At 48.9% G+C, this 12,692-nt stretch overlaps 4 protein-coding genes across 4 annotated transcripts; 1 reads left to right on the top strand and 3 right to left on the bottom strand.

Annotated features, from left to right (window-relative positions):
* Positions 1-1,234: 1,234 nt before the first annotated feature.
* MKK1 (MAP kinase kinase) lies at positions 1,235-2,972 on the bottom strand (the record flags this gene model as incomplete). The annotated part of the gene is made up of 3 exons (XM_031150521.1): positions 1,235-1,370; positions 1,506-2,167; positions 2,217-2,972. 3 exons carry the CDS (start codon positions 2,970-2,972, stop codon positions 1,235-1,237), a joined length of 1,554 nt encoding a protein of 517 aa, XP_031005193.1.
* Positions 2,973-5,154: 2,182 nt separating this feature from the next.
* On the top strand, positions 5,155-8,645 carry dbp8 (ATP-dependent RNA helicase; the record flags this gene model as incomplete). The annotated part of the gene is made up of 7 exons (XM_031150520.1): positions 5,155-5,699; positions 5,745-6,759; positions 7,115-7,250; positions 7,340-7,475; positions 7,533-7,678; positions 7,751-8,463; positions 8,556-8,645. The coding sequence occupies 7 exons, from the start codon at positions 5,155-5,157 to the stop codon at positions 8,643-8,645; spliced, it is 2,781 nt and encodes a 926-aa protein (XP_031005194.1).
* A 355-nt stretch (positions 8,646-9,000) lies between these two features.
* Positions 9,001-10,823, bottom strand: LHYA1_G005575 (putative transporter; the record flags this gene model as incomplete). Its single annotated transcript, XM_031150519.1, has 6 exons — positions 9,001-9,226; positions 9,286-9,704; positions 9,771-10,007; positions 10,059-10,194; positions 10,315-10,388; positions 10,416-10,823. The coding sequence occupies 6 exons, from the start codon at positions 10,821-10,823 to the stop codon at positions 9,001-9,003; spliced, it is 1,500 nt and encodes a 499-aa protein (XP_031005195.1).
* Positions 10,824-11,252: 429 nt separating this feature from the next.
* Positions 11,253-12,448, bottom strand: LHYA1_G005574 (putative deaminase; the record flags this gene model as incomplete). Its single annotated transcript, XM_031150518.1, has 2 exons — positions 11,253-11,897; positions 11,942-12,448. The coding sequence occupies 2 exons, from the start codon at positions 12,446-12,448 to the stop codon at positions 11,253-11,255; spliced, it is 1,152 nt and encodes a 383-aa protein (XP_031005196.1).
* Between the last annotated feature and the right edge of the window lie 244 nt (positions 12,449-12,692).

Genomic DNA, 12,692 nt, shown 5'->3' with positions numbered 1-12,692 from the left:
GCGAATTTGAAGGACTGGCTGGAAGGAGCAGGGTTCTACGACGTTGCTGAACATATCATACGACTTCCCATTGGAGGATCAACCACATCGGGCCAGCAGTTGAAAGAACTTCTACTTGGACAGATTGAGCTTGAAAACCGCATTCTAAAGGTAAATTTACAGCTTCTCCGGACTGCGGAGTCTGGACGCCCCTTAAAATCAATACTAACATTTTGATTTCTAGCTAAAAGCAGAACTCCCCGCCGCCGAACTCAACCACATATCAAGTGGCACTTACTATCTAAACCTCCACCTCGTTACCGGCCGCGAACCTCTTCACCCACGCAGAGGCGACCTCCTCCCTGACGGCACTAGACAAGAAATGCCGCCCTCGATCTACGACGCTATGGCGAAGGCGAAGAGCAAACGTAGGGTTAGCACTAGTCAATGGAAGAGGTGGAGTGGTTTCGATTAGAACATGAATTTTCTTTTTCCCAAGAGTATAGATAAGTTTGTGAGGGGCACTGAGGTCCGCTAAGAATTATCTGACTACGCTGTTGGATGGACTTGAGAAGTTGAGACTCATGGAAGACTTCCAATACCTACCTATAGAGACCCAACAATAAACAGCTAGAGAGGCCTACGAAGGAAGCTGGGAGCGATGACTTGACGAGGGGTAGCACTTTCTTAATTACGTACACATACCCTTCCTTCGCCTGGACGTGATTTCTTGTTTCAATTCGATCTTTATTCGCAGGCTGGCTCGCTTGACTATGCTTCAATCTCTCTATCTCTCTCTCATCCGATACACCAACCAACACCAACACCGTTGAATCAATCAAACACTTCAGTGAACCATCCATCCATCCTTTCATATCAGTTCAATTCAGTTCGCCATATCCAATCCAACCCATGCCACCCAATGCTACTCAATGCCATCAGAATTCCATTAGAATTCCAAATCCAATCCCAAAGTCCAAATCAACCCATCCGTACAATTACCCCAATCCTATTCCTAATCCTAATCCTAAAACGCCATCCACAATTAAACGGTTGTGGGGTTATGCTTTGCGCTGCTGGCTGGCTTTTTTTTTGATACGATGCTATTCGGTTCAGTTCAGTTCATCCATGCGATCGATCACTCCATCATGAACTATGCCTCTGTTTATCCATCCATTTATCTCTGCTTTCAAGAAGTGGAAGGGAGAAGAGGAAGGGCGATAAAGACATGTAGAGTAGGGTAGGGTAGAGAGGTTCAAGAGGTTTCTTCCCATCCCCAAACCGTAGCGAGGAAATGCGCCATGTTAACGCGCTTCGCGCGCATTTCTATCATCCATGGGTGCTCGAGCATGCGCCAGGGGGAGGCGCGGCGGGCGGGCTCTTTTTCGAGACTTTGGATGGGGAGTTAGTATGTGCGTGCGGTTCGGGAAGAGGGAAGATAGGAAGAAGGGGAATTAATGATGGGGAAGCACGCCTCGGTCATGCTGAGAAGGGGGGGGGGGAGCGAGGAAGAAAGGGTTACATACCAACACTCGATAAAGTACTTGAAATTCTCACTCCATTTGATCCCCGCATCCGGCTCATCCTTCAGCTTAGGAATCGGCTGCCGCACAATATACGTCAGGAGATCGATCAGTCCGGCTCTAGGCTGCTTCTCCGTCCCATCGGCTGGGAAAGGGAAGCGGTGTTGTGCGACTTCAAGCAGCGTAACGCCCGTACTCCATACGTCCGAAGTAATGGTGTAGCTCTGCCCGGTGATGCGCTCGGGCGCCATGTAATACGATGTCCCGATGAAGGTGTTTGCGTCGCCTTTGGTGCCGAACTCACCGCTGACGCCAAAGTCACAAAGCTTGACTTGGCCGTCGCGGCAGAGCAGGATGTTGCTAGGTTTGATGTCGCGGTGGATGATCTTTTTGCCGTGGAGATAGGTGAGGCCGTTTAGAACGCCCTCGGCCACCTTTCCAAGGACCTTTTCGCCAGTCCGGCCACCCAGTTTTTTAACTTCGCGGTAGATGCTGTCAAGGGAGCCGCCTTCGCAGAATTCCATGGCGATGGAGATGGTTGCTGTGCTGGGCTCAATGAAGGCGCTGTAGTAGCGGCAGATGTGTTTGCTGGCGCAGTCTTTATTGAATTTCAGTTCGCGGACGATTTGTTTCCTAACATCTGGATCGGGGTTGGTAGTGATTACCTGGAGGTAATTGTTAGTAGAAATAGGGGGAAGGGGATAGAGGACTCACTTTGAGTGCAAAGACAGTCTTCCCTCCCTTCAGCATACATCGTGTGACAGCACCTCCAGCACCCTCTCCCAAACTCCCCAGCTCTTCAATCCTCTTCTCTGAACTTGCCAGCCGCCACGCCTCATCATCGAGCTCGTCTACATCCAATGTCCTCATCTTCTCTAAGCTTTCTAAGCTCAACTTGTCAAATCCCTCAAGTCCACTTATGCTCCCTTCACGCTCCATACCAGCACCCCCTTCGCTTGCGTTTGAATATAGCGACCCAACAGCTGAAGCTGGATCTGGTGTTCCTCGTGTGGGTTGTGGTAGACCGTATTGCGACGCAAATGATAAGGCGGAGAACTGTGACCCCGCCGAAGTGGGATTACTCGCTCTGCCATCTAAGGGACCAAAACTACCAGCCCTTGAATGTGCTGCACTGCTTTCACTGCCACCACTGGCCGACTGCCCAGCGACAGGTTGCACACTCGGCCGCCCATTTTGTAGAGCCTGCTCATATGGCGTCTGGCTGCTGCCCATCGGTGTAGCTAATTGTAATCGAGGTAGTGAGGGTCTTGAGGAAGCGGCCTGGCCAGGCATTTGTAGCGACAGACCCTGTCCAGGCATTTGTAACGACAGACCGCCTGGTTGAGGCCCGCCGTTGACGGGTTTGGCATTTGGGGAGGGCGGTATGGCGAGGCCCAATCTAGGTGTTCGTGCACCAGTATTTCGGCTGCCTGGAATTGGGGGACGGAGTAGGGGGGCTGGAGAGGACATTTTGGGAGGGTAGATAGAGTCTGTGCTAGTGGAGGGCTTTGAGGTATCAGCGCTGAGATTCTTGGACCACGGTGCCTTTTAAGACAGTGGAAATGGCAGATAAAAGGGGTTTACCAGTGGCGTACTTGTTGAACTGCAAATGTAGGATTTACACCACCGGACGGAGCTCTACTTTCTGTCTCCCGCGCAGGACCGTTGCCGGTATTGTCTATTGGGAAGTTATCTTGCATTGGCACTACAGCATGCAGTCCACCGATGCTGCAGACGGCGTGAAATGCCTCTATCTTGCCGTGGTCTGGCCGAAGTATTATGTGGCAACAATACGGCTATGCCCGAGTGTATTCTTTGTATCGCAGGGTAGGAGTTGTAGAGGAGTGGTGCAGTAGTGAGTGAGTGATTTCTTTGTTGAAGTTCTTAGGAGAGGTGTGGATTCGTAACGCAAGGCTCGACTTCAGACGAGACGAAACGAGACGATACAACGCAACACAACCAAGGACCGAGTCCTACTAATGATTAATCGCTGGACAGGGCGGTTGTTTCAAGCCTGTCGTCACCAGATCGGCAGTGGAGAGAAGGGGGCCGTCGGCGGCTAGATGTTAGGAGTTGAGTGGCAGTGGCAGTGGCAGCGGCTTCGTGGCGTGGCAATAACGGAACGGCAACAATAATATCCAAGCTTTTAAAGCAGTAAGATTCCAATTGAGCAGGTACGTAGGTACGTAGGTAGGTATGGAAGGAGGAGACGCCCAAGTGTGAATGCAGTCAGTCAGTCAGTTGTTAGAGAGAAATCCAAGGTGAGGTATTAAATAAGGACCAAGATAGTCTGGACGGACCAAGTCCCCTCATATGATATGATCTCGAGTTTGTACGAACGTGTACGGTACGGGGACGGGATAGGGATCGGGTTGGCTGCAAGGGAAGGGGATGGGAGGGGGGTAAAAGGTTCTAGGGTCGTTGGTCGATGGGTGGTGGTGCCTGCAGCCAGTCAAAACAGGGCAAAAGTTGCAGGACTCGTGGCGCTGGGAACGATCCCTGCCGTTGATTCTTCGGGCGTTGGAAGGGATCAGGATGGGGGCCAACACCAACATATCGGCCAAGATGATTACTCCGTACAGTATGGGTGATGGCAGAGCTGTGGGCTGTGGGTAACTCATGTAGTGACAAGTATCGTCAAAAGAAAAGGGCCCCAGAGAAAACCACTGGCTTGGCTTAATACTCCAAGGCTGAGGTAAGATGATGGTTAGAGAGAGACATGCAATTGGATAGACACAGCATAGGCAGATGGTGGAGTTGCGAGCTGAAGCTGTGATGGCATGGGAAGCTGTTTGAGTGGTGGTAGTAGTAGTAGTAGTAGTAGTGCAGTGCATTCCAATACTTGAGTAGTGGATAGGCGGGTAGATGTATTGGATTCTCAGCCCTGAATAACATCAAGAGGTCAGATGGAAAGTTTTAGATCTGAAGATCACAGTTCTTACTGTACTTGCATTCCACCTACAGTGTAGATATGTAGGACTCGGTGGCACAAACTCCTCTTCTCCTGATGACCAGACCAGACCACTGATTAAGTGCTTACTCTTACCTACAGTACTGCCCCTTTTCACATTGATCGCTTCGCTTCTCCTACTCCAGCAGGGCAGGATCAAGAGGGTGTGAGAGCCCTTTCTCACTCCGAAGCATTTGAGACATTCAGCCCCCATATACCCACTCGTACATATCAACAGATATAGGACCAACTGATTACATTGCTCCAACATTTCCACCCAATTCATACCAGTCAGGTGCTTATGATCTCCATTCCCAGATCATGCATTGCCAGCAAACACTCTTACTGTACGGAGTAGGCAAGCTTCAAACTGCCACTATGGAGATAGTATAGTATGCAGTGGATCAATGCATGCTGCCGCATAGGGCTCTTACTCGGTAGCCACTCGAAAGGGGCCAGTATTGTGACCTCGACGTCGTCACTGCAGGCCTCGCGCCCGGAGCCGCTTTGCGCCAGAATCCGGCATATTATTGGACATTGCATGATGTTTCACATACTTTTTTCTTTAGGCGGCTTCACGGAGGGTCTCCCGAGCCGGCGATCCAATTTCTTAGCCGCCCGCGACAGCGGTAAATTTTCCAACCGCATGCACCTAACATTTCTCTCCAGCGAGCGACCGCAGAACATCCCAATATTCTAACTATGGCTGCAGCGAAGGCCCATGCAAGGCCGCAGATGGTCAAAGAGAACGGAGATGAACCGTCTAATTTTCCAGAATCAGAATCAGAATCAGACCATTCCGGGGAGAGCTCTAACGAAGGCGACTCCGGCTCCGATTCTCTCGATAGTCAATCATCAAGAAAAAGAAGAAAAATCTCTCCAGAACCTGATAATGACGAACTACAAATCCCCGTATCTTCTGTTCCTTCACGGATAAAATCGAAAGTCAAAAGCCATGCGATTGAGAAGGAAACAAATCCAGGTGCAATTCTTGCACCCATAGACCCCCAGACGAGCTTTGCATCTCTAGATGTTAAGCCATGGCTGGTGGCATCTTTGAATAATATGGCAATCAAGAGACCAACTGGGATTCAGAAGGGATGTATACCAGAAATATTGAAGGGACGCGACTGCATTGGAGGTAGTAGGACAGGTTCAGGAAAGACGGTGGCATTTGCTGTCCCAATTCTGCAGAAATGGGCAGAAGATCCGTTTGGAATTTTTGGGCTCGTATTGACACCAACGAGGTGAGGAAGCTATTTGTGAAATTCATACTTTAGCTAACATGATAGGGAACTTGCACTGCAAATCTACGAGCAGTTCAAAGCCATTTCGTCCCCTCAATCACTCAAAGCGGTCCTAATTACTGGTGGGTCAGATATGCGACCGCAAGCTACAGCCCTGGCCCAACGACCACATCTTGTCATTGCCACCCCAGGTCGGCTAGCCGATCATATACGAACCTCTGGGGAAGATACAATTTGTGGTTTGCGACGGGTGAAGATGGTGGTTCTCGATGAGGCTGATCGATTGCTGGCAAGTGGAAGTGTTGGAAGCATGTTACCGGATGTTGAAGAATGTCTCTCAATTCTTCCTTCACCAGCAAAAAGACAGACATTACTCTTTACTGCTACAATTACCCCAGAAGTTCGGGCTCTAAAAGAACTCCCACGGACGCCAGGAAAGCCTCCAGTCTTCGTGTGCGAGGTCGATACCCAAGCACTCGCAATTCCAACTTCGCTCAACCAAATGCATCTTCAAATCCCAGTCACCCACCGAGAACATTACCTTCACATGTTTCTCCTCACAGATCACAACCTCCCAAAATCTATTATAATATTCTGCAATCGCACTTCAACAGCAGACTACCTCACCCATTTACTTCGTCTTCTCGAGCACCGAGTTACCGCTTTGCACTCCAAACTCCCTCAAAGACAGAGAATCGATAATCTCGGTCGATTCCGGGCTTCAGCAGCAAGAATTCTAGTGGCCACAGACGTCGCAGCTAGAGGTCTAGATATTCCTGAAGTAGGCCTGGTAATAAACTACGACATCCCCCGCGATCCAGATGATTACATTCACCGCGTCGGACGAACAGCCAGAGCAGGGCGAAAGGGTGACGCAGTCACATTCGTGGGACAGCGAGACGTGCAGCTCGTCCAAGCAATTGAAGAACGCGTGGGAAGACAAATGGACGCCTGGGAAGAAGAAGGCGTGAATTTGGAGACGAGAGTCATTAGAGAAGCGCTGAAGTTGGTGGGAGAGAAGAAACGAGAGGCGATGTTAGAGATTGAGGAGGGCAGAGAGGTGGGTGGGAAGCGGAAAAGGGGTATGGTCAAGTTACGGGCGAACAAATAGAGTACAAATAAAGTAAGATACCGAAGACACACATACGCACCTACTGTAGTGCATCTGCCAAGCTTCCAAGCACGAGACCACCCTCATCCAGCGCTACCTACCAATTGATCCAGATTCCCCTGCAGCACCTGCCATGATTGTCCGGGGTAGTACAATCCGGGGTTGTACTGTACACCGAGCCGGATGGATGCATGCACCTCGGTTGTTTTCAAGCTTCACATTACCCCACCTGACCTCCCGAGCCTCCTTTGATTCAACCTCTACTTTGGGCATTATTTCCTAATATAGTCACTTAATCTACAAGTCCCAGAAGAAAGGAAACAAGATGTCTGAATCACCCGATAAATCTCAATCCTCTTCCTACAGTTCTCAGAAAGCAACTGTTGCAACGCTTAGCTTATCTGAGAAGCTCCAGACGATACCTATTCTTCTCACAGTTGGTACGGATTCTTTCTCTTGAAGTCTTTTTATCTCATCGTCGACTTTCACAGGAAGGATGAGAATGAATACTGATTTGGCAAACTCATAGTTGTCAATGTCATCACATCGCTTTTCACAGCCGCCTATAGAGGCAAAGACAGAAAACCCTCAGGAGGGCTATACAAATATGTAATGCTTACAGCTCTTCGAACCTTGACTCGAAAAGCAAGTGTTCGACAGCAACAGTAACCCCCCCTCACCCTGTTCCACTTCCACTTCCACTTCTACTAACAAGAACCCAGCTATATCTCCGCCCCTACAGACGACAACTACATCATAGCCTGCAAGAAACGCGGCGTCCAACCCAACAGCATCACCCTCTCAGACGGAACGCGCGCAAACTGGATCGGCGACTCCTCTGCCGAAAAACTCATCATAAATTTCCACGGTCCGTCCCAACCTCCTCCCTCCCATCCCATCTCTTCCTTCATTCCTTCAAACTAACGAAGTCCTTACTTAGGTGGCGGCTACGTATTCCCCGCAGCCCCAGAAATGTTCGAGTTCATGTTCCAAATCATTGCCGTCCTGCAAAGCCAAGGCAAAAACGTCTCCTGCCTCTTCCTCTCCTACGACCTAGCTCCAGCTCGCGTCTACCCGCGGCAGCTCCAACAAGCCGCCATGCTGATGAACCACGTCCTGCATACGCTGCACATCTCCCCTGCCAACATAATCCTGACAGGGGATTCCGCGGGCGGGAATCTAGCTTTGGGACTACTATCGCATATCTCGCATCCGCACCCTGGTCTGCACGGCGTCGAGGTGCCGAAGGTAGAATTAAACCTAGGAGCTGAAAGTGGAAGTGGAAGTGGCGGTGCAAATGAGAAATTAATCGGAATCGTGTTAATCAGTCCCTGGGTATCCTTTAACCTCACGAGTGCCAGTTGGAACCGCAATAAATACAAAGATTGCCTCGACAAAGTCGCCGGTCAGCAATGGTCTTCGGCCTTCCTGAACCACCCGCAGCCTCTCGATGCCGTCAGCGATTACTACAACCAGGCCGTCACGGCGCCCGAGAGCTGGTGGGAGGGCGCGGAGGTAGAGAGCGTGTTTATTGTGGCGGGTAGGGAGGAGGTGCTTGTTGATGGCATTACGGAATTTGCGGGGAAGTTTGAAAGGGGGGTAGGTGGGGCGGGGAATGTGGAGTTTAGGGCTTTGGATGGCTTTCATGTGCAGGTACGTACAGTATCAAATTCTACCTTCTCAAAGCCTCTATTTGTTGGCGACACGCTTTTGGTTATCCGCAATGCCGACTAACTCTTCGACAGCCGGCTCTTGATTTACAGATGGGGTATACGGAGGCTCAGGAGGGGGAGCAGGCCACGACCATTAAAAGCTGGATTGCGAGTCACTTTTGAGATAATGAGATGGATGAATGGTATCCGTTATGCACTGCAGTGGCATATTAAACGTCTCTATAAATGTCACGGAAGGTAATCTCTTATTAATATGAAGACGGCATCCACTCTCCCGTCTCCTTTCTCGAAATGTAATTTTGCAAAGACGCTTAATGCTGGATGCCTCAGCTGGAATCTTTAGCTTATTCAGATATAAGATAGATTGCTACTTTTAAGGCGTCTACGAATTATGACGTTGGTCAGTCTACTGCAGCTCGGCGCAAAGGCTGTATACCTCCACATCATCATCCGTTCCTCTAGGCACATCTTCCAATTCCCGAGCCGGACTTGAATGGCTTCTCGTCTCGGCATACGCTTACATCCGATACCGGAATCCCGATGTGTTGAAATCTGTCACGTCCTCGTAGTCAATCTCAGTTAACTGAGTCTTCCCCGGAATAGCTGGTTCCAGTGCTGCCGCCGCCTCTTCAGTTTTGTCTCGGGATTTATTGACGAAGGTCAAGTAGACGCGTAGAGCGATGGAAACAAGCATGACGAGTCCGTAGCAGATTAATATCGCTTTGAAAGCAGTTGGGTATCCACTGTATGAAAGTTAGATAAGACAGCTTGGCGTGGACATGAATCAAAAGCGAATACTAACCGACTTTTTTCGGATGACTTGAAGGTTTGTGGCCCGGCAATATTGCCAGCACAGTAAGTAACGAACAGGATGGCAGTGACAGTCATCTTCTTAGTGACGCCCTTGTAGTTGGCTGAGATGAGACCAAGGACGAGCGGAAGCGCACCTGGGCCTGTTTGTAGGAGGTAGTATGCGAAGAGACGCAAGCCTTTGGTCTTCTCGGAGAAGATGATAGCGCTACCTACGACTGGGGGAATAACAACTGCGATGATGAGAAAGGTGGTGATGTTACGGAAACGACTCGCGAGCCAGCCTGTGGACATGATGGTGGTCATCGAGATGACGGACGCGGGGAGACTGACAAGAGTCGACTGGAGACTTGTAAACCCAAAGCTCTTCAAAGCTAAATTTCCGAAGCTTCCAGTGCCTCCGTTTGGGATCTATGGAAGTAAGTCAGTAAGTAGTAGATCTGTTGTCTGTATTTGATTCTAGGGGAATGTACGTACCTGGGTTAAGACAGACATGGCAATGAAAAAGTACGTCTTCGGGTCCATGAGGCACTCAAAGACCTGTTCCACTTTCCATTGGCTGTTAATCGGATCAGTCCGTCCAAGTCCAGCAGTCACAACGCGATCCTCCGCATACTGCTTTTCCTCCTCGGTAAGGAAGTCCGCATCATTGATGGTATCAGGGAGGCCGAAAAACATTACCACGCTCCAGAGACTTGTGGCTACTCCAAAGATCTGAGAAATTTAACACATGTCAAAAAGTCTAAAGGACATTTTAAGACTTACTATAAACATCCACTGCCATGGATGTAATGGATGATCAATTTGTCCGATCCCGTAGGCCAAGAGGGACGCAATGAAGCCACCGCAGCTGTTGCCTGCGAACCATACGCCAGTGCGTATCGGAATTTCATCTCGAGTGCTGTACGAGAACGGGAATTAGCTTTAATGCTTCAGGAAGCGAATAGCAACGAATCAGGAATGCTAAGACATGTCTCAAGAGCAGACAGAATAGAAAGTGAGTGAGATCCAGATAACATACTACCACATACTAGTGACATAGACAAATGCAGGTGATATGGTTGCTTCCTGAAGCTCAATATCAGCACGTTGCATCTTTAAAAATGGGTATTGGAGTCATACTGCCACGCCAAGCAGGAACCGACAAGTAGCCAGCCCTCCGAAGTTCGAACATGCAGCTGTGGAAGCAACAATAATACCCCAAAGCAAGGTGACTCCCGAGATGTACTTTCCGATTGGAAGTCGCTGGATCAGGATAGTGGTAGGATATTCGAAGAATAGGTAACCAAAGTAGAATACTGAGCTCACCCAGGAATATTGTGTTCCATGCAGGTGATTGTCTTCGGTGAGACCGAATACGGCGGCGGATGATAGAATGGTTTTGTCCATAAAATTCAGGTTGTAGGTAACAAACATGATAACCAAGATGCGGAGATCGATCTTGCGAATAACTCGCTTGGCTAATGCGTTCGTGTAGGGGCTGACATCTTGAACCTCCTCGTCCGCTGCAGTGGCTAAGTGGCCTGCCATTAAATATTTAGTTGAGACAAGGAACCTGCTAAGACTCAACTTCTTTTTCTGTCAAGGAAGAAGAACAAGAACAAGAACAAGAAGAAGAAGAAGAGTCTCTGGTTTGTATTTATTCATTTCTTGACGGCCGAAAGATAAGAAATTCATGGACTCAGAAGGTGGGGGAGGTTGATAACCGGAGCCTCCCGTCCAGGCGTCCTTGTGTGAATCTGCGACCAAGAGTGGAGTGGCGTGGTGGCCTTTGCTGCAGGAAAACACGACTTGAATCAAATTTCGAATTTAGAATCAACACTGCTGAGCTTGAGGGATGAATAGACAGACAAATAAATAAATGCTCATTAAAGGCAAGTCTACTACTATAGTTGAGCGGTTGTAAATATCGCGCTTTTGGCGTAAGATCAGGAAAGGGCAGCTATTCACCGCTAATGTTTATTGCGAAGAGAAAGACATCTCAAACTCATTAAGGTCATCCAGAAGCTCCTTCTTCAATTCATCGCCAGCCCAGCATATAGAAACGGCATTTCTCTGGAGCTGCACCATGTCTTTGTTCTTGAAGCTGCACTTTTCGCGAACCATGTGTAGGTTATGAAGAACCCAATTGTCCTCCATATATGCAGGATCGTCCGAAGCAATTGCAATCTTGATACCCGTGTCAAATAACTTGCGAATGCGAGGGAAGACTGCTTCTTCCGAAGCGTGGCGAATATATGCGCAAGGACATATTGTCATTCCCATGTCCTTTGATTTGACAACTTCCATGAGATCTTCTTGGTCTGCTACGTTCATTCCATGATCAATCCGCTCTGCCCCAGTACCGCCAAGTCTCTCAGCCACTTGGCGGATGTGATCATGAGTATCTTTTTGGTTGAAATCACAATGACTCGTGAGCCTGAATCCATCTTCTCGAGCGCGCTTGAACAGGTCGTCAAATAGTGACGGCGGTCGTTCATATTCGTCCGAATCGAGGCCAAGACCTACTATCATGTCCTTGTAAGGCAAAGCAGCTTCATACTGATCCATAGCTGACTCCGGAGACATATCGCGTAGCATGCACATGATCCATTGAGATCTGACCTGTAATGTATTAGACTCTTGAAATTGAAAGGCTTTGTACTTACATTCAACCGATGTTCAGCCGCAATCTGTGCTCTCTTGAAACCTTCCAAGACCATGCCAATCGGTATCCCTCGTCTAGTGTGTCCTTGGGGGTCGAAGAAGGGCTCGCAATAACGGACGTTCATCTCGGCAACACGTTCAAAATAACCCATCGCGAGGTCAAAATAATCCTCTTCGGTTTGCAAGAGGTCGAAGCCACCATAATATGCCTCAAAGAATGTCATGTTTCTTTTGCCATCTGCAGAAGTTGCCCCAATCCTGCCTCGAATGTTCTGGTATGCCTCTCGAATTTCGGCAAGAGTAGAGAGAGGCACCCTCTCAGATCCAACAGTCAGAGGGATCTTATTTCGTTGAGCAAGCTTCCACCGTAGCTCCGGCGTCATAGTTCCTTCGATATGAACATGAAGCTCAATCTTAGGGATATCTGTCACAAATTTATCATTCGACCGGATATGCCGTTCCTTCCATTCTTGACGCTGCTCGCGAGTTGACACTGCTTCGGCCGACATGCTTAACCAAACGGCCAATGAATAGATTATAGAGCCACAAAAAGTAACATATTGATAGAGATATTGGAAAGGAGGTGAAAGGTCTACTTGAAACTAACAACAACCCGAATAATGAAGGAAAGACTCCCAAGACTTTGAAAGAGTGGGATGCACTAGTACGGCGAGTAACGACGGGACGGGCGAAAATATCCGACTTGACACCTATTTTGTTGAAGTGTAACGCAGATATGAATATGGTACGTAA

This window comes from Lachnellula hyalina (assembly GCF_007821495.1).
Source record: "Lachnellula hyalina strain CBS 185.66 chromosome Unknown contig00070, whole genome shotgun sequence".
In the NCBI taxonomy this organism is placed as follows: domain Eukaryota; kingdom Fungi; phylum Ascomycota; class Leotiomycetes; order Helotiales; family Lachnaceae; genus Lachnellula; species Lachnellula hyalina.
The sequence above is the reverse complement of the archived record's forward strand: the minus strand, read 5'-3'. Positions and strand labels throughout refer to the sequence as shown.